This window comes from Pan paniscus, chromosome 19 (assembly GCF_029289425.2).
Source record: "Pan paniscus chromosome 19, NHGRI_mPanPan1-v2.0_pri, whole genome shotgun sequence".
NCBI lineage: Eukaryota > Metazoa > Chordata > Mammalia > Primates > Hominidae > Pan > Pan paniscus.
This window is the reverse complement of record NC_073268.2, coordinates 94,447,896-94,474,389: the sequence shown is the minus strand read 5'-3', so window position 1 is coordinate 94,474,389 and position 26,494 is coordinate 94,447,896. Positions and strand designations below refer to the sequence as shown.

Here is a 26,494-nt window from a genome sequence, read left to right as displayed (position 1 = left end):
AGGTCATGCTGGCTGGCCCAGTCTCACCCACTCCCCAGCTGCTGCGACTCCTGGAGCACAGGGTTCAAGGGAAAAGAGGCTGTTAGAAGTCCGCCCCCACACCACCCCTGTCCTCCTACACAGAAGAGGTCAGACAGGACACCGAGGCCGGCCATCTTCTCAGCCCGCCTCTGAGTTGAGCAGCAATGCCACCACCACATACCTGTCCCCTTCAACAGCTGACGTCACCCCGTTACCTGTGGGGTGGCAGGATTGGGCCAGCAACGGCTCAGGCACCCCATTTCCCACACAACCAAAGATAAGCTCTCCATGTTTGTTTATTTTGAGATTTCAGACAGGAAATAACACCATTAAATAGGGCGAGTAGAAATAATAGCAGTCTGGTTAAAGGCAAATAATATTTATATGCACAGATGTATAATTATATTGTGTATGTACACATAGGGCAGACATTACACATGAAGAATCAGGGAACTTTACTCTGTAATTTTTAGCTGGAGTTATGACTTCCTGCCACTGACATTAAGGCTGACAGATGAGGCTCTGAAAATGCCACAGATTTAAACGATGGAACCCGAGGGCTTTAGCTGAGCTGTTCCTTGTGCCCAGCGAGACGGGGTAGTTACAACATGCAGGCCATCACCTACAAAGGCCTCTGCTTCCAGCTGTGGCAGCTGGCCTGAAGCCTTCTGGGGTAGAGCCCAGCTCTGCAGAGGGCGGGGAGTGTGAGGACCCCACCCTTCCTGCCAGCCCCTCCCTCACTTACTGGCAGCACACCTGACCCTCAGCCATACTGTCCCTGCAGGGGCTCGCTGGGACACCCAGACTGGAGTCATCGCTGAAGCGCGGCTGAAAGAGCTGACCCCGGCCATGCCTGTCATCTTCATCAAGGCCATTCCTGTGGACCGCATGGAGACCAAGAACATCTATGAGTGTCCCGTGTACAAAACACGCATCCGCGGCCCCACCTATGTCTGGACCTTTAACTTGAAGACCAAAGAGAAGGCAGCGAAGTGGATCCTGGCAGCCGTGGCGCTGCTCCTACAGGTTTAGCTCGCTGCTGCCTCACAGCCCACACTCCCTGGGGCTGGACCACAACTCAGCCCTTCACCTGTGCACCTGTGACTTATTCTTTACAGGAACTGGTGGTGGTTTTTTGTTCTCTTAAATAATCGAGGTGCTTTGTAACCAAGCACGTCGGAACTAACCCGAGGGTGGAGGTTGGTGTGGAAGAGGCGGGGCAGATTAAAGCCTGTGGAGCCACTCAGCTGTGCCCATCCATTCTGTGCCTGATGGCCACTGTGAGGCCTGGCTCAGGCTTTGGGGAAAGGCCCCAGTTCCCAGCAGCCAGAGGCAAGCATTCCAGGAAGCAAACCCCAAATCCTGACTTCCTGGGGGGGGGGTCAGTGGGGTTTGCTTTTAACACGAGCAGCATGTGGGGTGAGGGCTTGGCACTCACACCCTCTGGCCTGATGCTACATGCAAACCACCTGCCAATGAGGGGACAGGGCGTTACCCCACACCAGGAGCTGCCGCCTCCACACAGCGTCTCATCCGCCATTACTCCCCGCTCCCAAAAACAACAGGACCTTTAACAACAGGACCTTTTACAAGTAAGGAAACACACCCAAGCCCCCGCCCCCAGAGTCTAGAAGAACAAGCCGTTCCCACAAGCAAGCCCCGGACCTGTAGGACTCTGTGGCTGTGCTGATGCAGGACACGGCAGTGAGGTGGCCACGCTAGCTAGGGCAGCAGGGTGCAGGCACAAGGGGAGAGAATTAACTAGCAACCTGGGGGATGAGGGGAGACAGTGGCAAACAGCGGCAAACGTCAGAAAAGATGGATCCCAGGGGGACGAAGACAGGGTCAACATTTTTTTTGAGGGAGAGTTTCACTCTTGTCACCCAGGCTGGAGTGCAATGACGCAATCTCGGCTCACGTTGCAACCTCCACCTCCTGGGCTCAAGCGATTCTCCTGCCTCAACCTCCCAAGTAGCTGGGGTTACAGGCACCCGCCACCACACCCAGCTAATTTTTTTATTTTTTTTTAGTAGAGATGGGGTTTCACCATGTTGGCCAGGCTGGTCTTAAACTCCTAACCTCAGGTGATTCACCGACCTCGGCCTCCCAAAGTGCTGGGATTACAGGTGTGAACCACTTTGCCCGGCCCTCAACATTTCTCAGGCTTCAAAGAAAAGCAGGCCGGTGCAGCAGCTCACGCCTCTAATCCCAGGACGGTAATTAATCCCAGGACGGTAATATTACTTGAGCCCAGGAGTTTAAGACCAGCCTGGGCAACGTGGCAAAACCATCTCTATCAAAAATACAAAAAATTAGCTGGGAATGTTTGTTGTATGTGCCTGTGGTCCCAGCTACTCAGGAGGCTGAGGCAGGAGGGTCGCTTGAGCCCATGAGGTCAAGTACGCAGCGAGGCATGATCATGCCACTCACTCCAGCCTGGGTGACAGAGTGAGACCCTGTCTCAAAAAGGGGAAAAAAGGCAAACAAACACACCCACTAGGAATATGGTTCTAAGTTCAGCTTGATCATCAAGTTTTGTGAAAACATTTTTCCAAGTTTACTCACCTAAATCATGGGTTAAGAAGCATCTAGAAAGTCCAAATTCTGAGGGTAATGATTCACAACAATCTTAGCGCCCAGTAGGACTATCGGAGGGAAAAGAAAAATCCTCCCCTCCTGGCGCCCAGGGAATCCAGCCCTTTGTGGCTGCAGAGAAGGGAAGCAGTTTCAGCCTCCCCCAGCCTGGCTGGGCCAATACCTCTGCTGGCCAGGAGGGGTCACTGCAGCCCTTCAGGTGAGCAGGGGAGATAAAGCCACCAGGGGCCACCGGGCAACTCACTTCAGTCCCTGGTAATAACCACAAAATGTGAAGTTTTTCTATTTTGCCTTTAGATCCTGAAATAAGAAAGTAATCTATTCCACACATACATATTGTGGGTAGTTGACAAAATTATCTCTAAACTTTCCAAGAAATGATTCGCACTTAAGCTGCACTCCAGCGACGGGGAACACAGGGACTGGAACACGACAGCCCGGCGCACCTAGAAAGCCGGGAGGACTGCGGCGGCCGCCGCCCGCTGCTCCGGCGGCTTTGCAGAGTTAGGGAGGCTTGGTGTGGGGAGCTCCCCAGGGAGAACCTGCCTAGGACAGCCTCGAAGGTCATCAGCAGAGACAGAGGGAGCAGTGTGCGCTGCGGGAACGGCACTGCACATAGATAGATTGCTTAAGCCTGGCTGTGGCACAATGATGTTTACTCTGGTCCCACAGAATCTGGAGGAATGCGAACTCTGTTTACCGAGAGCCTCTCTCCAAACAGAAACCCAGTGCCCCTGCACATCCCTTTGGCTCCTCCAGTCTAATTGTCCCACAGGACACCGTAATAACTAGTTGTTGGAAGGCAAACAAACAGTGTTTTAACTGATGTGCTGCTGTCCAGGGCACTGTGGCCAGGCCGCTCCACCTATCCCCAGCCACTCAAACTGCAGGTCTGCCTGGTGCGGAAGGTGCAGCTGTCCTTGTCTAAGACCAGGTGAGCCCATACAACCTTTCAGACCCCATGAAGGGTGATAGTGACTGCTGCCAGCCCTCGGGAGGGAAAGGCGAGAAGCTGCTTCTAGAGAGGCAAAGGGCAGGGACTAAATCTACTCTCACTCCCCGAAAGGACAGGCTGCCATGCCCTGTAGCCCAGGAAGCTTCTCTCTGTGCAAGGGTCAAGCACCGGAAGATAAAGAGATCAGGCAGTGAGGCCACAAAAGCGGCTCCTGGAGACACTGGGGGATATGGAGAGCTGGCTTTACAAACACACATGATGTGTATTCAAAATCCCCTGCTACTAGGTGACACAAAAATGTTTTAAGTAGATCCAATAAAAATAAAGTTCATTCTTCAAAAAATAAATTGCTAGGGAAAAAACAATCACAAGGTGTAGTCCTTAATTGGACTTCAAGTCAAGTCAAATAATCGAAAAAATTAATTTTAAGGCAAGTGGAATTGTGAACACCATTTAGGTATTTGATGATACTAAGACATTCTTGGTAATTTTTGTTTCAGGAGTGACACTGGTGCTGTTTTGGTTAAGTACACATTTTGGGGGAAGACAGCAGGATATGCACGTTATTTAGAAATACGGACACGTGTGCACATCAGAAGAAACAAGCCAAGAGTGGCTGCCTGGGGGAAGGCGGGGCAGGAAATGGCCGCAGTATTGTTTTACTCTCTACATTTGCACATACTATTCAAATAAAATGAAAAGTAATTAAAATAACTAGGAAAAGCTGCAAGATAAACTACACATTTTTAAAAAATGAGATTTAGCAGAGCACTAAGGTGCCAGGCACTAAGGGAGCCCACGCTGCACACACGAGATGCCAGCACTAGCGCATGTGCCGGCCACATGGGTCCTGGCTCATCTTTGACTCCTCACCGTCCCTTCCCCACAAGCCACCATCCAAAGCAACACAACTACCCACAACATCCAGAACCAGAGAGCAGGGGCCTCGGGAGCCTGACCCCACCCGGAGTGCAGTCCAGGCCCTGAGGGATCCAGGACACAAAAGGTCACTCAGCAAAGACCCCACCTTTAATGGCAGCCACCCCCTGCCCGGACCTCTAGGCGTCAAGACAGACAGTCCAGGGGTACCTCAGGTGACTGTGGGACCCCACTGGTGCCTCTGGTGAAGCGGCAGGCCCCTCCTGGGTGGGCAGAGCGGGTCCTGTTACTCAACTTCCAGAGTCTAGAAGGACGCAGCTCTGTGACCGCAGTACAGGGATGTCAGCGAGGCGTCCAGGCAGCAGCCCACGGTCTGCCTCCACCGACGCCCCACCCTGTGCGCTACAGCCGGCCCAGCCGGCCGGGGCAGCAAGCCAGAGCCACTCTCACGAGCAAACGTGCTCCCCTCCTCCCACGTCTACATCTCCTGCACCAGTGTGCTCAGCTTGGAGGGGCTCAATCTGCCTTTCTGCCCCCTCATCCCTGAGCCCTTGCCCCAGGGCTTCTTCAGGACCCCCCGGGAAGGGAGAGCAGAAGGGGATGACAGGCTGCCACTGCCGACCCCAGCACAGGCGCCTTGGGACTTAGTGGAGTGGGTACCAGATGGAAAGTGAACAGACTGCCTAATTTAGCATCCAGCTGCTAACTTTGAGGACAGCTGCCATACCCCTGAAGATGCTGCTCTGTGTTTAACTGAGAAAGGGATCAAAGAGCCCTCTGGAAGCTCTGGTTGAGTCAGAACCACCACCTGCCCCACCTGTGAACTCTCGGGAAAACCGTGCTGAGAGGTGATGCTAGAGACAGCACCTGTCTGTCCTCAGAAGAAGTTCTTGATCAGTGGAGTCACCATCTTCACCCACAGCTTCACCTGGCGACTCGGCTGCTCGAAGGTGGCAGAGGACACCACACCTGACCTCAGGTAGAGCTGCTCTTGCTCCTGAGGAAGAGGAACAGACAGGAATAGTGAGGAGTCCCCTCCAGCACCACAGCACATGGCCGGCTGGCCCCAGCCCAGCCCCTCAGGCCAGCCCGGAAAACCCTGACTTCCCATGTCTACCTGGCCCAGAGATTCCCAGGGTGCTCTGGTGGCAGGCGAGGCCAGGCCCTACAAGTTGCCACTGTCAAACATTCCTTAGAAAAGCTAAGAAGCCGTGTTCCTAAAGACTTTTAAGGGCTGGGCACAGTGGCTAAAGCCTATAATCCCAACACTTCTGGAGGCCGAGACAGGAGGATCGCTTGAGCTCAGGAGTCTGAGGCCACCCTGGGCAACACAGGGAAGACATCATCTCTATGAAAAAATTCTAAAAATTAGCCGGGTATGGTGGTGTGTGCCTGTAGCCCCAGCAACTTGGGAGGCTGAGGCAGGCAAGGGTTTCAGCCCGGGAGGTCAAAGCTGCATGAGCTGTGATGGTGCCACTGCAATCCAGCCTGGGTGGCAAAGTGAGACCCTGTCTCAAAAAAAAAAAAAAAAAAAAAGGCTTTTAAGACCAAGACGTGTAAAGGACTCTAAATTTCTTCAATTTAGAGTTGAAGAAATATAACTGGTGGAAGAAATATTTTAAATGTTCACCCTCACTAAACGAGGTAATGCAAATTAAAATGAGGTATTTTTTAAATGAGACAGTTTTTCTTCTATCAAATTGGCACAAAGCCAATTTGTGCCAATGACATCTGTGATGTCATTATCCCCCACACTGATGAACGCTTAGTGCTGAGGGCAAGGGGGACAAGTCATCCTCTAGAGTGAGCTCTGGCAACAGGTATCAAGAACCTTATAAAGCTCCCTTTGCAAGAGCTTACCCCAAGAAAATCACTGTGCGCTAAGATTTTTATATACAGATATTTATCACAATATTTATAACAAGGAAAAACTGGAAACCACCTAAATGTCCAACAGTCAACTTATTAACAACTCATATGACAAACCAGCATTCACCACGAACTTATTAACAACTCATATGACAAACCAGTTTTTGCCACGAGAAGAATGTTGACCTAATCATATGGGAAAGTGCCCAGAATCGGCAGGCAAAGGAAGCTGGACACGAAATACACGCACACGACAGAATCGTCATCTGATGCTTAAAGCTGTGCCTCCATGCGCTGTACACAGAAGGCAGGCAGCCAATCATCACAATGGCTTCAGTGGTTTTCCCTACAGAAAGGGTTAGTTTCTTTCCGTTTTTCTTAATTTTTATAGTGAACACTTGTTAATTTCATATTTAAAAACAGGTTTAAAAACATTTATATATGCGGCCGGGCGCGGTGGCTCACATCTGTAATCCCAGCACTTTGGGAGGCCAAGGTGGGAGGATCGCTTGAGGTCAGGAGTTCGAGACCAGCCTGGCCAACGTGATTAAACCCCATCTCTACCAAAAATACAAATATTAGCCGGGCGTGATGGCGTGCACCCATAATCCCAGCTACTCGGGAGGCTGAGGCAGGAGAATCGCTTGAACCCGGGAGGCGGAGGTTACAGTGAGCCGAGATCGCGCCACTGCACTCCAGCCTGGACGACAGAACAAGACTCCATTAAAAAAAAAAAAAAAAAAAAAAAATTATATATGCTTTGTCCGAAATGGTGTTTGGGATCTTTGAAAAGCTTCTCTTGTAAGAGTCTACCCTCCAAGTGCTCTCTCCTCAGTGGGGCGCCTGGCAGCGCTCACACAGTCGCACCGCGACTCTAGCCCTCTCTCCTCCACTGAGTCTCCAGCGCTCTCCACCATAATGTCCGGGCCATACCTACATCCACACTGCCGTGAGGACCACAGGTGATGACCACAGAAGCACAGTGCCAACCGCAGGACAGTAGCAGCGGTGGCCTGTGCCACTCAAAGTGGCACACTCCCTGCTCAGGAGGCCGGGAGGGAGGACACAGCCCTGGCAACTCCTCTGCCCCGGGGGGTCAGGAAGGGGTCACCCCACACTCCAGAACCCTACAGAATGTGGCCTTGGCTTTTCCCATCAAGAGCTGGGGAAGGCCAGGCCCCAACTTCATTATCCCCTGCCCCCGTCCCATGCTCAGTGGGCCCCATCGTGGGTCCATGCCACACTCCCAACTGAGCAGCCCCGCAGCGCCACGTGTCACAGACATGGGGCCTCCTAATTGCTGCTGAGGTCCCAATCCCTGGCTGGACGTGCCTGATGGAAGAGCCAGCTCTGGTCTCAGGGGGCTGGTTTGCAGGAGTCTCCACAGACCTGGCTCCAGCTTTGTGTCTTCAAATGAATACCCGGCCAAGATTGCAACTAAATTACCAGAAACACTTAGGTTTCCTCACAGACTCCACAACAGGGATGGAGAAGGAAGTCAGCTGATGAGGTTACGACGCTGTTCGAGGGAGTCTTTCTTGGGTCACAAGTGGTAAACTGTGTTCCCTGAACAAAACCAGGAAGCTTTCAGTGTTTATTGTATGTACTAAGTGGAGGGAGGGGCTTCAGATTCTGATAAAAATATCTCCCCATTCCCAGTGCCCAATGTGACATGAATAGGAGGGCCCCTCCCTGAATTCCCAAGCAGGTCTCCAGAGACAGCTTCAGAGAGCAGGGAGCCCACGGTGGCTGGGGCTTTAGGGACTTTCTGGGTTACGGGGAGGCTAGAGGCTGGGCAGTCCCAGCAGGATTTGGCATCTAGGGACCGGGCACTGTAGGGCTCAGGAGAGCAGCTGCCATCCCAGTATATAAGCATAGGTGGAATTATCTGGAAACATATTTCTGCGTTTCACAGGCAGAGAAATCAGTCTATCCCTAAAGAATGGAAGAGCTACAGTAGCAGACCTACCACCCTCCCACAGGCAAAAGCCCCTGAGATTCAGGTTTGGGAAGAAAAAGAAAATATCCCAAATATGTCATTTGAGAAAGCAGCTGCTAACCACAAGCGGCCCCAGCTTTTCTCAAGATCCAGGATGTGGGTTCACTGCCCTTACTAGGACAGTGGGGGAGGACGGTCAGTACCAGGACCCCAGGCACAGGCCTGGAGGACTTGCTCCCCCAAGCAACTCAGATCCACGCAGAACCCATCCTGGCCCCTGGCCAAAGTCACCAAGGACTCTCTACCGCCCTGGCGCAGAGCTACACTGGAAGCCTCTGCGAACGGCTCTCTGCAATTGAAGCACAAGTCCAGGAAAGCCCGCTGTTGAAAGCTGCAGGCTCAGGTCTTTCCCACTAGCCTGGCTCCAAGGCCAGCTTGTCACCCTATTACTGGAATCTCTTAGCTTGTGGGGGCTTCCTCAGTCATTTGCTGTAAACCTCACTGTAGGAAGAAACCTGAGCAAACCCATTACCCCACTGGCCCACCCAGAGTATGACCGCTTCACTTCCTCTTGCGCCTGTCGTGGTCGTGAAGCCTTTCCTGGCACCAAGGCCCCAATCAGTCAGTCACTGACAAGATCCCCAGGCTGCAGGAGGACAGATCCCAGGGAACACATCAGTGACCATTTCCTCATCCATCAACAAAGGCTCTGACAATTTTGCAACAATTATTCCCAAACCCTGGAGCATAAAAGCTTCACAAAGTTACCGTCCGATGCCTCTGGGCTCTGGCCTGCGGCAGTGTTATCTGCATCTCCGGGAATGGAAAAGGGAAGTTGGTGCCTTCCATGGAAAAGTGTTATTGCAAAGGTCATGAATTCATGAGCCCAAGGCACCATTGAGGTCTCAGACAAAAGGGTAACACGCTCCCATTTCAAGTCTATCCACACTGTCGCAGGTCATCAAATAGAGGGTCATCCCGAAGCATTCACCAACTCCTGGTAACCTTCTTTTATCTCCCTCAAAGAGAAAATGGGCTACTATTATCAAAAGAGGGCCGAAACCACTGTTGAACCCTTTTATTTTTTGAGACAGAGTTTCGCTCTTGTTGCCCAGGCTGGAGTGCAATGGCACGATCTTGGCTCACTGCAACCCCTGCTTCCTAGGTTCAAGCGATTCTCCTGCCTCAGCCTCCCGAGTAGCTGGGATTACAGGCACCCGCCACCATGCCCGGCTACTTTCTTGCATTTTTAGTAAAGGTGGGGTTTCACCATGTTGGCCAGGCTGGTCTTGAACTCCTGACCTCAGGCGACCCACCTGCCTCGACCTCCCAAAGTGCTGGGATTACAGGCGTGAGCCACCACACCCAGCCCCAATGCCGAACCTTTAACAGTTGACCCTCTGTCTTAAAAGGGAAAGGTCCCAGGGAGAAAATGGTGGTCTCCCCTAGTGCAGAGAAAGAAAAAGTCCCCAGGACGTGGAGTGCAAAGCGTCTGGGAAGTCACAGACATGATCTTCCAAGGCTCAGCCACCCATCACTGCACTCTTGGAGACCCAGAGTCTTTCTTGCTCTGCTCTGAGTCTCACTCATTGCCTCAGGAAACAGCTCTCAGGGCAGCCCCACAGCACGGGCAAGCCTGGGCCCCCAGCCACACCCTCAGCGCCCTGGGAAATCCCACTTGCTGCGACCAACCTGGTGAAGCTGCTGCTGCAGGGCCTGGTTCTCCGTCACGATCGCAATCTGGGCCTCCAGGTCCCGGTGAACTGACCTGTACCCAAAATTAGGAGAGCCAATCAGCGTGAGACAGGGCAGGCTGCTCCCTGCCAGGTACAGCCAGAGGCCTGCGGGGAAAAGGAAACGTGCAGACAGGAAATGAGCACAGCATCTACCAAAGTCCTCTCCACACGCTGCTGCAATCTAAGAGAAAGGCGGCCCGCCCTGGGTGCCTGCACACGAGGGGCTGCTGCAGAGCGGTGGACAGGCCACACCAGGACTCACTCTTCCACCCCCACCCCGGCGCGGCAGGAAGCAGGGACCCAGGATCAGGGCGCAGCCTCAGCTCAACTGCTGGTCTTTGCTTTCACCATTCACACTGTGGCCTTGTGTCCCAAGCAGGACGAGAAGCAGGCCTTCCCAGAGGGAACATGGTGACGCCACCTGCAGGCCTGCTCTCATACACCCCTGCCCAGCTGCCCACTGAGCCTCTCCCCAGAGAGCTCAGGGCCTCGAACCCCACTCTGAACTGCCTCTGCACATCCAGACCTGCTGACACTGCCTGCTAAGCTCAGAGCCTGCACTGGCCATCCCTTCCTGTGAGCACTGAAAATCAGCTCACGCGTGCTTCTCAGAAGCAGCCACCTCAGCGCGCAACATGGCAGATGGTGAAGGACAACCACGCGACCCAAGCCAGCAGATGTGGGGTTGTCACGCGGGGTGGCAAAAGTGGCTGTTAAGAACAGGTCTGCCTTGAAGGCTGGCTGCCTTACAGGTCCTGGGTAGGCCGTCTGTGCCCTTCTGACTGAGGAACATGTAGTGAGTCTCCCTGACCCAGCCTCCCTATTTCAAGTTGCTGATGCACCAAAACCCTGTGAGGACAAAGGGGGTCCAGGCCTGGGACCTCTGCCATCACTGCCCACAGGGCCCAGGGACTTCCTGGCTGGAAAAGGCAATGGAGGAGAAAGCTAAAGGGCCCTGTAAGTTTCTGTCACACCCAGAGAACAATATCCCCCTTTTTGCTGGGAAATGAGCCAGTCAGTATTACAGCTGGAGAAAAAGCGGGGCACGGGGTGCCACTGTGTGGCGGGGGGGCCACACTACGGGGCCATTTCTGTAACAAGGCCACAGGCGTCCTCAGAATACTGACGTGTTACCTGAGATGACAAGCACAGTTTTGCGCCCCGTTCCACAACTTCCAGAGGTCCAGGGCCGACTCCCGCAGCCCAGCACCCATCAGAACTACTTCTAAAAAGACTGTTACCAAGACCTAGCATCCCAAGGACACGTGCTGCCTGAGACGCCCTTCCTCCCACAGGGCACCCAGGCTCGGCCTGAGCTCAAGACTTCTCTCCGTGCTGCCCTTCACCGGCACCAAGAATGCTTCCTGCCTGATGTCAGTGTGAGCAGGTGTGAGTGGGGGTGAGAAGGTAATGAGAGTGAGCAGGTGTGAGGGAGGGGGAGCAGGTGTGAGCAAGAGCGAGTGGCTGTGGGCAAGAGCAAGCAGGTGTGATCAAGTTTAAGTGGTGTGAGCAGCTGTGAGTGAGGGCAAGCAGGTGGCCACGGGCTCCTCTGGGGTGCCCTGCACTCATCCCAGCATCCCTGAGTTGCCCCTCCCCATGGGGTGTCAAGTTCTCCCCCACTGACACGCCCCTTTCAAAGGACCCACACGATTGTCATGGGCGAGTCAACACAGTACGTAACATACACCAGGCTCCTAAAATAGAAGACGGTTTCCTAATCTTCACTCAGAGCAAGAGCATTTCCAAGAACATCTTGGGTAAGAGGTGACGAGGCCCTACGCCTGTTCCTGTAATGGGCTCGTCTCCACCCCTCCAAGGGCCACATCAAAGCCACTTGCTGGCCTGTGTGCATTGTGCCATAAACAGTACCGCTCCGCTGGGCCACTGGCCGTGCAGGCCGTTCACAGGACCACAGGTGTGGGCAGGCTGCCCCCTTCCCCTGGCGGCTCTGATCCAGATGGCTCACGCTGCCCAGGTTGGTCCAAGCCGAACAGCACTCATGGCCCCTCGTACACAGAGCCCCCCTCCCACTCCCTCTTCCCCAGAGCATGGAGCTGGCAAGACAAGGTGCAAGGCAGGCGTCCGCCAGCCTCAGACCTGAGACAGGAGCTTCCTCCCACCTGCCGTTGCTCATTCCAACTTTTCTGATGACAAGATCAGCCTCTTAAAACACTGGGTCTGTTCAGTGTGGCTTGTCCAGCTGGCTCTCCTGAGCCCACTGAGGGAAGAGTGACGGTGATGAGTAGGAAGGCCACACGCCCACATGGGTGACGAGGGTCAGGCTGCTCTGTGTCACGCCACCATGACTCGGTGTCCACCCCACAGCTCCTAGACCACAGAATCTGGTGGGGAAGGTTGGAGGTGCGTGGTTCTACACATGCTTTTTATTTGCCAAATCCACCTAAGCACTGGCTCGGTTCTTTATGAGGCCACCTAGAGGCCAGCGCTGAGGCAGACAGGCCACCTCCAGTGCACAACTTCATCATACGCACAACCGCTTCTCCATCTATTGCTCATTCCTGACCCCAAGATAGACTGTATACGTATCTGTAGACAGTCTCTATGTCTATCTATGTTTCCCATATAGAAAGAATAAGGGTTTTTCAGCAGGTGAGTGCTCAGGATTTGAGAGGTAGCTCACGTTTTCAACGTACCTGAGACTGCCCATCAACTTCCCCGCCAGAATTATTTGCACTGCAATCTTTCTCCATCAGAAAGAAAATAACGACCACAGACCAGTCTGATGCCCTCTGGGGAGCCCTAAGGAGACAGCATGAGTCAAGCACCTGCCAGGTCCAGAGATGCCACGGGGTGCTGCTGTGAGATGCCCACACCGCAGCATGCCCCACAGGCCAGGGCAGCTGGGAACAATGGTTTTTCAAGATTTCAGCTCACAAGTCAGTTTTAGCCATTGGTCTGTGCCCTGAGGACAACTGGGAAGTTTCCAACGGGGGAAGGGGAATCTAAAAGCCCTTATAGAGGTCAAGGCTGCAGTGAGCTAAGATTACCCCCACTGCACTCCAGCCTGGGCAAGAGAGAAACCCTATCTCAAAAAAAAAAAAAAAAAAAAAGCAGGAGCCCTTTAGTTCTGTTTCATCTCCCTCGCTCTAGGCCTGAGCGGTCTGGAGCTCCAGTCAGACCCGCACCACCAGTCAGGATGTCAGGCTGTGTATACACAGGGCTAAGACTATCAGGCCTGGGACTCGCTGTCGGGAAATCTGTTTCCCAGTCCAAGGCTGTAAACTGGTTATCACGCCCGACTCTTCATCCCAGGGCCTGACCTTTGGGCCTGACATCTTTACTATTCCAGGAACCATCAGATTAGGGAGACTTGCAGCAGGAACGACAGCCTGGGGAGGGAGGAAGCAGCCCTCTGCGGACCAAGTGCTTTTGGGAAGGGACTGACTGCTGGCAGTTCATGGGGCAGAGAGAAATGCTGCAGCCCTGGGTGCCAGAGAGGGCAGGGTGCAGGGGAAGCAGAGGCGGCTGCTACTCCACACTCACTCACTATAAATCAAGTGTCGCGGGGACACCAGAGGAGGACCTGGACTGGAGTTGGGACTGCTGCTGCCTCCCAGCTCTGGGCCTCCTCTTCAGAAAGGACGCCTGCCCCTGCTCTTCTGCAGTCATACTGCCCCGCGGAAGGCTGATCCAGGCCTCGGCACTCCTGGCCTCCATGGCAGCGCTCCCTCAGCACTCGCACCGTGGCTTCTGAGCCCTTTCCAATAGGCCCTGCCCACCCTCCAATCTCAGTGCCCACCACTCCCAGCGCCCCTGCTGTTCTGCAAGCCCCATGTGGTCGAGGGGGCTCCTCATTTCTCTCCCCTCTGCCAGGACACTCCGGCCCCAGACGGTGGCATGGATGCTCCCTCTTCACTCAGGCCAACTGCCCGAGTGTCTACTCCTCAGAGAGGCCCTCCCTGAGCCCCCTTGTAACAGATCCTGCAGCAGCCTGGAGCCTTCTCTTGCTCTGCTCTTCGTAGCTCGTTCCCTGATATTTGTAGAGACGCATCTGCTTATTATCTGCTTTCCATCAAAGTATAAGCCTTAGGAGGGCAGGGAGTTAGTCTGTCTGGTACCCAGTGATCCATTCCCAATGTCCCGAATGATGCCTGGGACACAGCTGGTATTTGTTAAATATCTGTTTGAATAAAATAAACAAACTGAGAGTAATAATGTCTCTCCCAAAAAAGGTCAAATTAAGTGTAAAAACTCTGACGGCCAGGCGCAGTGGCTCACCCCCGTAATCCCAGGACTTTGGGGGGCCAAGGCGGGCAGATCACAAGGTCAGGAGTTCAAAACCAGCCTGGCCATCATGGTGAAACCCCATCTCTACTAAAAATACAAAAATAAGCTGGGCATTCTGGTGCGTGCCTGTAATCCCAGCTACTGGGGAGGCTGAAGCAGAAGAATGGCTTAAACCCAGGAGGCGGAGGTTGCAGTGAGCCGAGACCATGCCACTGCACTCCAGCCTGGGTGACAGAGCAAGACTCCGTCCCAAAAAAAAAAGCTCTGAAGTTTTGGTTTTATTTTATTTTATTTTGAGACAGAGTTTCGTCTTGTCACCCAGGCTGGAGTGCAATGGCGCGATCTTGGCTCACTGCAACCTCCGGCTCCTGGGTTCAAGCGATTCTCCCACCTCAGCCTCCTGAGTAGCTGAGATTACAGGCGGCTGTAACCATGCCCAGCTAATTTTTATATTTTTAGTAGAGACGGGGTTTCACCATGTTGGCCAGGCTGGGTCTCAAACTCCTGACCTCAGGTGATCCACCCGCCTCTGCCTCCCAAAGTGCTGGGATTACAGGCGTGAGCCACAACTGCGCCTGGCCTATTTTGTTTTTTTGTTTTGTTTTGTTTTTGAGACGGAGTCTCGCCCACACTGGGGTGCAGTGGCACGAGCTCAGCTCACTGCAACCTCCGTCTCCCAGGTTCAAGCGATTCTCATGCCTCAACCTCCCGAGTAGCCGGGATTACAGACATGCACCACCACACCCGGCTAATTTTTGTATTTTTAGTAGAGACACAGTTTCACTATGTTGGCCAGACTGGTCTCAAACTTCTGGCCTCAGGTGATCCGCCTACCTTGGCCTCCCAAAGTGCTGGGATTATAGGTGTGAGCCACCGCGCCAGGCCTTTGCAGGTCTAAGGCAGAAGTGCATGAACATTTTAAGAGTACATGCATGAACACGTACCCCTCCCTCAAGCGCTCCCACAGTATTCTGCAATAAATCTCACAGGGTTCTCAAGACTCCAGTAAAAACACGGAAGGGACAGAAGACATCACAGACTTATCCTTACAGGATAAGCGCTCGCCTGCTCTGACATTAGTACAGCTCTGAGAAACTGTAAGGGCCCACAGGCTGGTGTGTGTGCTCAGCCTGAAGCGAGCAATTTGCACGGGCACAGCACCCCTACCACACCCACTGGGTGCCCAGGGGAGAGCCGCCCCACGTGTGGCCTAGGCAAACAGGGTGGGGCTGCCCGCCTCTCACCATCAGTTCACCTTTGGGCAGAATGCCAATTGGCCTATCAGGAAGGCAATAAAAATAGTGACATTCTCACAACCATTAACAGATTTCCCTGTCAGCGTGAGCCAGAAATCTCTTAATCCAACACCTGCTCCGCCCTAGCCACCCACATTGTGTTGTTAGTGCTAGAATACTGCGTCCAGAAGAAATGGAAGTCAACATGTTAAAACTCACTTTCTGATCTTCCTCATGAAATGCACGCCGGAGGGCAGAGCCCATGTCCCAGCAGATGGACACAGCCTGGCTCAGCACAGCGTGGTTCCTGCCTGAATGTGATAATGGGATGGGCACCACTCACTCTGTCCCTCACCTCCATGGAGCAGAAAGATGAAGAGAGACATAAGAACTAGCTTGACACGGTTCCTACTCAGCCTCCCCTGCACTGCCTCTCAAGACCTCGAAGCGAGCTTACCGGCAACCCAGCAGATACCACACTTTCAACGGCTGACAAGGCCGGGCTGCTCCTGCCTGTACCCCACCCCCGATCAGGACCAGGCTTGGGAAGGAAAGCTCAGCACCCATCCAGATGTGTCTGCGGCAGCACGAGGCACTTCCCGTTAAGAGTCCAAATTCCACCCCCAGCTCCCAGAACCTTGTCCCACCACACCTACTGGGCGAGGAGCGAGGGCCAGGCAACAGGAAACTGACAACCATGAATCAGAGGAACTGCCACCTGCCTGAGATCCAACCCAGATGCCCACTCAGCCCCACCTCCCAAAGCCAAGGCGATGCAGGTGAAGCGGCCTGGCAGCACCTTCCTTCACGACCGAATCAGCGCAACAGAACTACAGGGAGCAAGGCCAGAGACACGGCACCAAGGGATCCAAGACCCCCACTCCACTCCCTTCTGCCAATCTATTCGCTCAGGGACGCGCAGCAGCCCTCGGCCCCCAGCGTGATTTCAACCTCCACGCGCCCCACCAGGGTGCCTCACCTGGCCTAGGAACCATACGGTTATTTTACAGAAAGTCAAACATCAGCCCTGTTCCCCGTGTCCTCCTGACAATCTAGAGCCATCCCCCGACTGCACAGGAAGGAGGTTAAGCCAGGCCCCTCAGCTGTGGCCACAGGTAAATGTGGACTCAGAACCAGGCTTCTAGACTTCAAGTCTAGTAATCCCTATGCCAAATCACACTTGCATGGCTTCTCCTGAGTATTCTGAATAGGCACCCTTTACAAAAATCCAAATAAGAATGAAATAGATAAACCATATTGCAAAAGAAGTCTCTAGTGCATGCCTTTAAATAGTTGAATGTTCCTCTGGTTCTTAGAAACAGCTCAATTTATTGAAATGTGATAGAGATACATGATAGACTGATTGACTGATTGATAGATAAAATATGTTAAGAAATCAGCATAGTATGCAAAAGAGGTTATCAGGCTGTTGAACGATCGGCAAATGGTTATCACACAAGAATCTTTCCAACAAGGCATCTAAGCAACTGCCAGACAGTCCTGGCAATACTTGACAACACAGAAAACCCTAAAGAATAAAGGCCAGCCCTCTGAATTTTCTGTCACCAGACTGCACTGAAATCCACTGGCAGCTGCTGAGCCACGGGGTCATTTCACATGAGAAGGTGCCTCTTCCCCCCACGCTGCTCTTCCTTGCATCACCACACTCATGGGGCCACCAGCAAGTTCAACACAGTCACTCTGTGAAGCCTCTTGTTGCCTGGCTCCCAGAGAGTGCCGTGCTGACAGCAGAGTGCTGTCTGAGGGGCAAGGATCTAGAATCCACAGAGTCCTGGCTACCTGTCTCTGCCCAAGGGCTTCTGGGAGCAGGAGGAGCTGAGATCAGCCCAAGGCCTGTCCTACAGGACCTGAGTAAGGGAGTGGAGGTATCAGTGCATAGCCACCGGCAGGAATTTTCTGGGGCCCAAACACAGACACACCCAAGGAGGCACAGAGCCTGTACCCAGCAAGTGCCATGCAAAGGGCAGACAGTCAGGAAATGAATGGTCCACTGGGCCAGCCATCGAAATCCACAAGCACCCTGCGGCTGCCCACTCATCTCTCACCTGACACACGCTGCCCTGGAGGAAGTGACCATCAAAAGATGGGCCTGAAGAGGTGCTGACTTAAGATCCCACTGGGGACACAACCACTGAGCAGGGAAGGACCCTTGCCTCTCACTTCAGCATCAAGTGACCTCTGACCTCTGGTTCCTGGCTTTAGGGTGAAGCCCCTCTGCTCAGCAGCAGCCCCCTCCACGTACCATCCATCCCTCACCCACCTCTGCCAACTCTCCCCCAATCCCATCCCCCACATGGGCACGTGCCCTAGGATCCAGCTGTAAGATCATCCCCAATTTCCCACTCATCCAGCACTCCTGGGTTGCAGGGCACCCCCCGCCCCGACCCAACACCACCCGCACCAGGGCAGGAGAGAGGGAGTGGCAGAAGCACATCAGTCCGGGAAAAGGCAAGACGCACCGGAAAAGCAGGTTGGGTGTTTCTGTTTCAGCGGTAACTGGGGAGTCAGCTCACGTTTATCAAAGCCACTTCAGGGAAATAACCCGTGGCAGAGTCAGAAGCCACAGGCCAGGAGCCTCCCACCCTCCAGGCTGAGTTAAGGGGCCTCCATCGTTCCAGCACAGTGCAGTTGAGGAGAGCGACGCGTAGCCACTCCTCTGCACCTCTCCAGCACACGACAGTGTGGGTCTGAGGCCTCCGCAAAGGTCAAAGCTGCCCCACTGGCCAACTCTTTCAATACCCCATCCCTGGGTACTGCTGTTATTCCCAGAAGTAACGCCAATCCAAAAATACTTTCCACATCCGCCACGGGCTGGGGCCACCTGCCCTGAGACACTGACCACCAGCCTGGTTCAGCCACAACACATGCCAGGATGGGCCCTGCAGGACAGTGTGGCAGTCACTTCCCGCACCAAACAATGCCACCTGCCTAGACAGGCCTGTGGGCCTCAAAGCAGCACGTGGGATGCCCTGGACATGCCAGAAGCTTCCCATTCCAAGCTGGGACAGTGGTTCTTAAGGCTAGGCTAGGCATCAGAATCTCCTAGGGGCGTTTTTTAAACACCATGGTGGGTTCAATCCCCACAGAGCTGGATGAAGGTCTAGGGGAACCTGGGCTTCAGTATTTTTTTTTCTTTTTTTGAGACAGAGTCTCGCTCTGTTGCCCAGGCTGGAATGCAGTGGCACGATCTCAGCTCACTGCAAGCTCCACCTCCCGGGTTCACGCCATTCTCCTGCCTCAGCCTCCCAAGTAGCTGGGACTACAGGCGCCCGCCACCACGCCCGGCTAATTTTTTCTATTTTTTTAGTAGAAACAGGGTTTCACCGTGGTAGCCAGGATGGTCTGGATCTCCTGACCTCATGATCTGCCTGCCTCAGCCTCCCAAAGTGCTGGGATTACAGGTGTGAGCCACCATGCCTGGCCGGCTTCAGTATTTCTTACAACGCATCCCCCAGTTGAAAAACATTGGTTTAAAGAAAACAAAAACAAAAACAAATCACCTGAGCACCGGAAGATGCCTCGAGTCTCAACAACACAGCTGTGTGCCTACGGCAGTCCACAGCCTAGATTCCCCATCCATGGAGGCCCCCCCACTCACTCAGCTCTTCCGAAAGCCACTAGGACCAGGACAAGAGAAGGAGCAAAACAGGCCTCTGGACTGCCCAGGGAGAAGCCAGAAAAGCCATGGGATGTACTCATGGTGCAGGGGCCTCCAGGCATCATTTCCCCTTCTCTAGACAGACTAGCCCCAGGATTGGGGGTCCCCAGTGTCAGAAAGGAGTTATGGTCCCGCTGCTAGAGGCGGGCACCCCCCCAGCATTAAGAGGCCATGCAGTAAGCCCACTGCTAAGCACAAGGTTTCCAGCATGTTGTACCCATGTCTTGGAGAGCTGCCCCTGGGATTCTGCCCCATTTCGGCTGCTCCGCCAGATGCCTGAGAGGGATAAACATGCATTGCAGAGTGTGACCCTCTTCCTACCACCCCCACCAGCAAGACTGTGCACAGAGCCTCCATTTCCTCAGCTATGGGGAAAAAAGGCAGACATTGGCATATAGGGAAAAAAACAATAGCAATAGTGAGGAAAAGACAGGAAAACTGGGCTGCTGATGCCAAAACAAATGATCCCTAATGAATCTTCTTTCTCCCTGAGAAAGGCATTGCCAGCCGGGCGCAGTGGCTCACGCCTGTAATCCCAGCACTGTGGAAGGCCGAGACAAGTGGCTCACAAGGTCAGGCATTCGAGACCAGCCTGGCCAACATGGTGGAACCCCATCTCTACTAAAAATACAAAAATTAGCCAGGTGTAATGGTGCATGCCTGTAATCTCAGCTACTAGGGAGGCTGAGGCACAAGAATCATTTGAACCCGGGAGGCGGAGGTAGCAGTGAGCCGAGATCGTGCCACTGCACTCCAGCCTGGGCAACAGAGCAAGACTCTGTCTCAAAAAAAAAAAAAAAAAAAGTTGCCAACAAGCAGGAACTCTGACAATCAAGACGAGGCTAAGGGCCGGGAGTGGTGGCTCACGCCTGTAATCTCAGCACTTTGGGAGGCCACGGCGGGTGGATCACCTCAAGTCAGGAGTTCAAGGCCAGCCTGACCAACATGGAGAAACCCAATCTCTACTAAAAATAAAAAATTAGTCAGGCGTGGTGGTACAGGCCTGTAATCCCAGCTACTCGGAAGGCTGAGGCAGGAGAATCGCTTGAACCCAGGAGGAGGAGGTTGCAGTGAGCCAAGATCGCACCATTGCACTCCAGCCTGAGGGACAAGAGTGACACTCCATCTCACGGCTAAGGCATGTTCCTCTCCATCTCTTAGGAGAGGTTATGTCACCACATCTTTACGACAGCCACCAAATAATGTGACCATATACAGTCTTTGATGCATAAAAGAGACGGATTTTACACAACTGAAATTCACTTCTTGGGAGGCAAGGCAGGCAGACCACTTGAGCTCCGGAGTTCAAAACCAGCCTGGGCAACATGGTAAAATCCCATCTCTACAAAAATACGAAAATTAGCCAGACATGGTGGCACGCGCCTGTAGTCCCAGCTACTCAGGAGGCTAAGGTGGGAGGACTGCTTGAACCGGGAAGTGGAGGTTGCGGTGAACTGAGATCATGCTACTGCAGCCCAGCCTGGGAAACAGAGCAAGACTGTCACACACACACAAAAAAAATTCCCTTGAGGAGATGAATGCTCTCCTCTCCCCAAGTCATGGGACAGCTATGATGTGCCTGCAAGGGCTGCTGGGAAGGTAAGAAGGGAGAAGTACAGCACTCTAACAGGCAGGCGCCAGGGCTCCCCACCCCCTGCTCATGCTTGTGGCTGTCCCACGCTGGAACGTCCTCCAGCCAGCCACTGCGCACCTTTGGCGTGGAACGTCCAGCCCCTCCGCCAGTACTCCTGAAGCTGGACCCGCTCCTGCTGTCCCAGGCTGCACACCTCACTGTAGAATTGTCGCTCGATGTGCACATAGGCCGCTGGGATGGCGCCGGCCACCCCCTTGGCCCCAAAGAAGCCATTCACCTCTGGTGAGGCCAGCAGGATCTGGTACTCAGCCCGAGTGCCCAAGACCAGGTCCATGTAGGCCTGGGTCAGGTTGAAGTAGCCAGTGGTGAGGTAGACCTTTGCCCCGCGCTCTGCCTCAGTCAACAGGGTCTCAGTGACAATCTCATCGATTTGAATCTCGAACGGCTTCATCTGAATCAGCGGATAAATCCAGGTGTCAGGGGCTGGTCTGCGATCCCCAGCAGCTGCTGCATCTTCCTGGGTCAAAAGAGAGTTGCTGTGGAAGGTCTGGGCATGCAGCATCTGCTGGCGGGTCCTGGCTGAGTTGATCACATCCATGACCCTCTTATTGGCTGCCTTGCAGTACTCGGCCCGGTCCCCTGGGGAAGACGTGAAAGAAGAGTGAAGGGAAGAGAAATGGAGGGTCTGGACTCTGCCCAGCTCAGGGGACAGGGCATGTGATAGGCAGGTGCGGATGCTACAACTGGATGTTCACTGAACACTCGCTGAGTGGGCCCAGGACCCCAAGCCCAGAGCGAGGCTCCTCTGGGGATACAGTTTGCCCAAGACAAGGGCCTGGTCCACAGTAGCCCACACTCAGGCAGAAGTGAAAGGCATGTCGACATATCATTCCAATTACAAACAAGCTCAAAACCAGGCAAGACAAACTGACAGGGAGAGAAATCAGGATAGTGGTTACCTTTGGGATAATTCCTTGGGGGGCACATACGGGGGGCCTCCAGGAAGCAGGTCCACTAGCAGCAGGTTCATGGCTGTACACCTGCGACTGGTGCTCAGGGTGCATGTTCTACTTCAATAAGGAAGCTCAGTCAAATAAAGACATGCAAGTATAACCAAAAAAGGAGCGTGCGTATTCCACAGACGGGGTCACAGGGCAAGCCATCACCTTGGATAAGCACATCACCATGTGGGAAAGCTTCCCACAGCAGTGACAGTGCCTGAGAGAGAGGAAGAACGGGCAGGCTCAGGCTCTGCATGGGGTGCCTTTAGTATTTGGACAAGACACTGGTGACAGGTGACCATGCAGACACACTGATGGGAAAGATGCTATTATCAGACAAGACAAAGCTGAAAATTAATGAGTTACGCATCCAACTCAAGAAGACAGGGGAAAGAAACAACAGAATAAAACCAAGAATACAGTATAGGGAAGCAAAAAATAAAAATAAGAACAGGCCGGGCACAGTGGCTCACGCCTATAATCCCAGCACAGCACTTACGGAGGTGGGAGCCGGCAGATCACCTGAGGCCAGGAGTTTGAGACCAGCCTGGCCAACATGGTGAAACCCTGTCTCTACCAAGAGTACAAACATTAGCCAGGTGTGGTGGTGTGTGCCTGTAACCCCAGCTACTCGGGCAGCTGAGGCTGGAGAATCACTTGAACCTCGGAGGCAGAGGTTGCACTGAGCTGAGATCGTGCCACCACACTCCAGCCTGGGTGACGAGAGCAAAAACTCCATCTCAAAAATATATACATACATATGTGTGTGTGTATATATATATATATGAATAGAAGTTACTAGAATGAAAATGATACAAAAATGGAGAATATCAACTGTCCAAAGTTGATTGTCTGATAAAGGATTGATAAAACAACAAGGTTTTGGCAAGGCTGATCAGGGAAGTGAAACAGGGAAGGAGGGCTGTCCCAGGTCATCCTTGCTGGCTTGCATGGTCTGAGCTGGGGGCAGGAACAGACACTCAGTGCCTTTCAGGGCTGGGCTACAGAACAAAGAGAAGGACCAGCCCATGCAGGAGTCTAGCCTGTTGATGCCAACACCCTCCAGGGGAGAAAGGAGTCACACTGCCACATGCTGGACAGGGCTGCGGGAGGGAGGAGCACCGGGGGCCCTGAGCACACCCTGAGCCTCTCTGTGGACTCACTCTCCCAAGCACAGCTGGGCTCGAGTCTCCCTGCTCCTGCTCCTGCTCCGAGCGTGCTGGCTCTCATCCTGGCCTAAGCATGGCCTGTTGTCTCTCATATCCATGCCTGGCCCGTTACATTAGACCAGGGATCCACACACATTTTCTTTAAGGGTCAGATGGTAAATATTTTAGGCTTTCTGGGCCAAAAGGCAAAGCTGAGGATGCTAGGTAGGCACTCAGCAAGAGAGATACAGAGCTCCACAAGCTCTTTCCAGATGAAATTCAAAATACAACGGTAGGAACAGAGCATGGCGGCAGGCAGAGCATCACACCATCACAGTAGGGGTCTGAGGCCCAGGGCTCCCCTGACACAAAGACAGGGCTTCCACCAGACGGCCCACTTAAATGCTTCCATTCTAGGTCCACAAGACGCAGAGACCTCTTCTCCCAACAAGTCCCACCTTCAGCTCCTCCCCAAGTTCAGACACTGCTGCAAATCCAGAAGCAGCAGCTCTCTAAAGGCCATGGGGGAGCCACAGCCGCAGGAATCACAGGAACGCAAATGCCCCAGAACACTCGCACCAGAACCTGCCTGGTTCCAGTGGGCAGAGCTGAGAGCTCTTCCACTTCCCTTTCCAGGCAGGGGGCCACAGAGCTCAAGGGAGCTGGGAGCCACAGGCCCAGGTGATAGGCTTGGGGAAATGGGCCCTAGGCGAACAGCTGCTGGCCTGGTTGCTTCCTGTGATGCAGGGCAGGCTTCTGGGTCACTCGCCCAGGCACACGTGTTCATTGCTGAGTAGCTACTTGTTAACTGCATCCTGACCTGAGTTTGTCACCCCCCTGCTAGTTCACCTGAGACCTGGGTCACTAGGACACGCTGCTGCATACCCTTGCCTGAGTCCTCCTCACCTGCGTCTTCCCTCCTTGTAGTGCAAACCTGAGTGACTCCGCCTCAAGGAGTAGGAGTCCCAAGCCCAAGCTCCCACCTTTCTGGGCCGGCTCTCTCACCCACAGAGCATGACTGATGGTCAGTGAGTCACATCTGTCTGGCTTCAAGGACAAAAGCAGAATGAAGCCCTGCCACCCAAGTCCCCTATGCCCGTGGCAGAACCACCTAGAGTTGTGTTCTCCCGGGCCCTCACTCCACCCCACCCACAGCCACAGAAGGGTGTCAGCGGCAGCCCCTACCTTTGTAAGGATGCACCATCCCATCCACCACCTGCACTGTGTCGTCCCCCTGCAGCTGCAGGGACACATCCCCCACCGCGTCCACCAGCTCCGTGAAGAAGTCAGCAATCTCCGCACAGTCCTGCAGGAACACGTAGCGGTCCTGGCGGTTGGTGAAGTAGGAGTCACTCAGGTTTGCACTACAGGGAGGGAAGATGCAGGTGAGGAGGACTCAGGCAAGGGTATGCAGCAGCGTGTCCTGGTGACCCACGTCTCAGGTGAACTAGCAGGGGGGTGACAAACTCAGGTCAAGATGCAGTTAACAAATAGCTACTCAGCAATGAACACGTGCAAAAGACAAAGCCAGAGTTGATCCAAGATGACACAGCAAAGTGACCCACAGGCTCCTCCTCTCAAGGAGCCGACAGTCTAGCTGAGAAGAGGAGATGCAGACACAGAAAGTCAACTAACCACGCAGGGCTTTTTTTTTTTTTTTGAGACAATCTCATTCTGTCGCCCAGGCTGGAGTGCAGTGGCATGATCTTGGCTCCCTGCAGCCTCCGCCTCCCAGGTTCAAGTGATCCTCCTGCCTCAGCCTCCCGAGTAGCTGGGATTACAGGCGTGTGCCACCACACCCAGCTAATTTTTGTATTTTTAGTAGAGACGGGGCTTCACCATGTTGTCCAGGCTGGTCTTGAACTTCTAACGTCAGGTGATCCCTCTGCCTCAGCCTCCCAAAGTGTGGGATTACAGAAGTGAGCCACTGCGCCCGGCCCATGCAGGGCTATTTATCAGCGCCCATGTTTGTTTGTTCTCTCTGTCCCACTAAGTGACAGCTGCCACTGGTACAGTCCCAGAGCAAGGATGCAATCAAGGGCTTTCTCTCAGCACCAGCAACCCAATCCTGGCCCCACTGCCGAGGGGAGGCCCTGTGAAAGGGCCCATATTTATCAGCCTAAGGACCTGGACTTCCAGGTCTGACTCTTGTTTATTTTTCTGGCTCTGTCTACCTGACAAAGTGACTCATCCTCTCTGATCTGTTTCCACATGTACACAGTGAGGAAAATACTACACAGGGTCACTGAGGGTGGGAACAAACAACACACCTGAGTGGCCAGCACAGACTAAGTGCCCAGTCAACACTGGCTTCCAGTCAGCCCCCGGGGAATTCTAGCCTCAGTGGCAGAGACAGTGTCGGGGAGGTGCTGCGGGTGCACAGCAGCCAGACCTACAAGCAGGTTCTCCAAGACTGAGGGGAATGGGTTTCCCACTGTTCCTATTCCACTGCCCTCCAGCCTGCAGAGCAGGAGGGCAAAAGCCCTGACGGTGGGAAGCACTCACCCGCTCAAGATGACGCTGTTGTCGAAGAGGTACACCTTAATGTGCTGGAGGCCGATGGTCTCGTTGAAGCGCTCAGGGATGAGGAGCCGAAGCAGCCCCCGGAGGTGCGGCGTGTGAAAGAGGGAGACTCGGACCTGCTCTGGGAACCTCCGCAGGAGTGGGAGCAGCATTGTGCGGGAGTTCTTCCGGCCTGAACACGGACAGAGAAAACGGCAGCTGACTCACAACAGGAAGGCGTCCTGCCCCCAATGAGGAGCCACCTCCACGTGGCCTCGCCTTCACCTGTGCCGTCCACCCGAATCAGTCACACCAGCTGGGGCTACTCCTAGCCAGAGGACTTCCAGGCCAACCTCTGTCCTGCATGCTGGCCATGTCTCAGGCCTGAAGTCCTCGGCGTGGCAGACGCCTGCTCTTTTTGCCACACAGCACCCATTCACCCTTCTCCTGGTAACTGCACCCAACCTTCTCCGGGGGCACTACCCCACCCACTCGCAGCATTTCTGCTCTGGGTGAAGACGACCCTACCCACCTTGCCCCTCACCCCCAGCTCCATGAGGGAGCACGCAGGCCTGGGCTGGGCTACTCGGCACACTCCAAGCTCCCAGCTGGGCATGCCACCGTCAGGCCAGTCAGGAGCTTTGACCCGATTCTCATGGAATCAGACTCTTCCAAAAGACAAGGTGTCATGTGGAGACAAGCCTAAGCCACCAGGGGCCACCACACAGAGCCTGAGAAGGAAGCCAGCCCAAAGGAAACAGCTAGGGGATGAATCCTGGCGACACGGCCAAACCCCAAATCACAAGCCACCCAAAGCAGATCAGTCACAGGAGTCCACAAAAAGTCTTTTTGCCTAAGGCAGTTTTTCAAGAGACAAAGTCTGGCTACGTTGCCTAGGCTGGACTCAAACTCCTGGCTCAAGCAATCCTCCCACCTCAGCCTCCCACGCAGGTGGGACTACAGGGCATGCCACTGCACTCGGCTCCTGCCTAAGCTGTTTTTAGTTGGGCTTTCAGTCACTTGCTGCAGAAAAAAATCCTAACTCACACAGTCTGGCAGTCCTGGGCCAGCTTGGATGATCTCCAAATAGCCT

General features: G+C 53.9%; 2 protein-coding genes and 1 non-coding gene across 6 annotated transcripts in view; 1 reads left to right on the top strand and 2 right to left on the bottom strand.

The window, feature by feature from the left end:
* The window catches only part of DNAH17 (dynein axonemal heavy chain 17), a 150,057-nt gene extending 148,790 nt beyond the window's left edge, over positions 1–1,267 (top strand). The window contains exon 81 of one of the 2 annotated variants that reach the window (XM_057300355.2): positions 806–1,267. In XM_057300355.2, coding sequence (XP_057156338.2) covers positions 806–1,053 — 248 coding nt within the window. In that variant the 3' untranslated portion in view covers positions 1,054–1,267. The remainder of the gene's footprint in view (positions 1–805) is intronic. The other variant, XM_008971540.4, reaches the window with a different exon arrangement.
* Positions 880–26,494, bottom strand: part of PGS1 (phosphatidylglycerophosphate synthase 1) — a 46,522-nt gene continuing 20,907 nt past the window's right edge. Inside the window, exons 5-10 of one of the 3 annotated variants that reach the window (XM_003818270.6) lie at positions 25,405–25,594; positions 24,085–24,263; positions 20,868–21,389; positions 9,951–10,099; positions 5,318–5,447; positions 880–898 (exon numbers count right to left, since the gene is read on the bottom strand). In XM_003818270.6, coding sequence (XP_003818318.4) covers positions 5,328–5,447; positions 9,951–10,099; positions 20,868–21,389; positions 24,085–24,263; positions 25,405–25,594 — 1,160 coding nt within the window. In that variant the 3' untranslated portion in view covers positions 880–898; positions 5,318–5,327. Of the gene's footprint in view, positions 899–5,317; positions 5,448–9,950; positions 10,100–20,867; positions 21,390–24,084; positions 24,264–25,404; positions 25,595–26,494 lie in introns of those variants that run through there. The other 2 variants (XM_008971539.7, XR_010110726.1) reach the window with 2 other exon arrangements.
* Positions 24,879–25,007, bottom strand: LOC112437657 (small nucleolar RNA SNORA30/SNORA37 family). The gene has a single exon (XR_003026216.1). It is a non-coding gene; the product is annotated as a small nucleolar RNA SNORA30/SNORA37 family (small nucleolar RNA).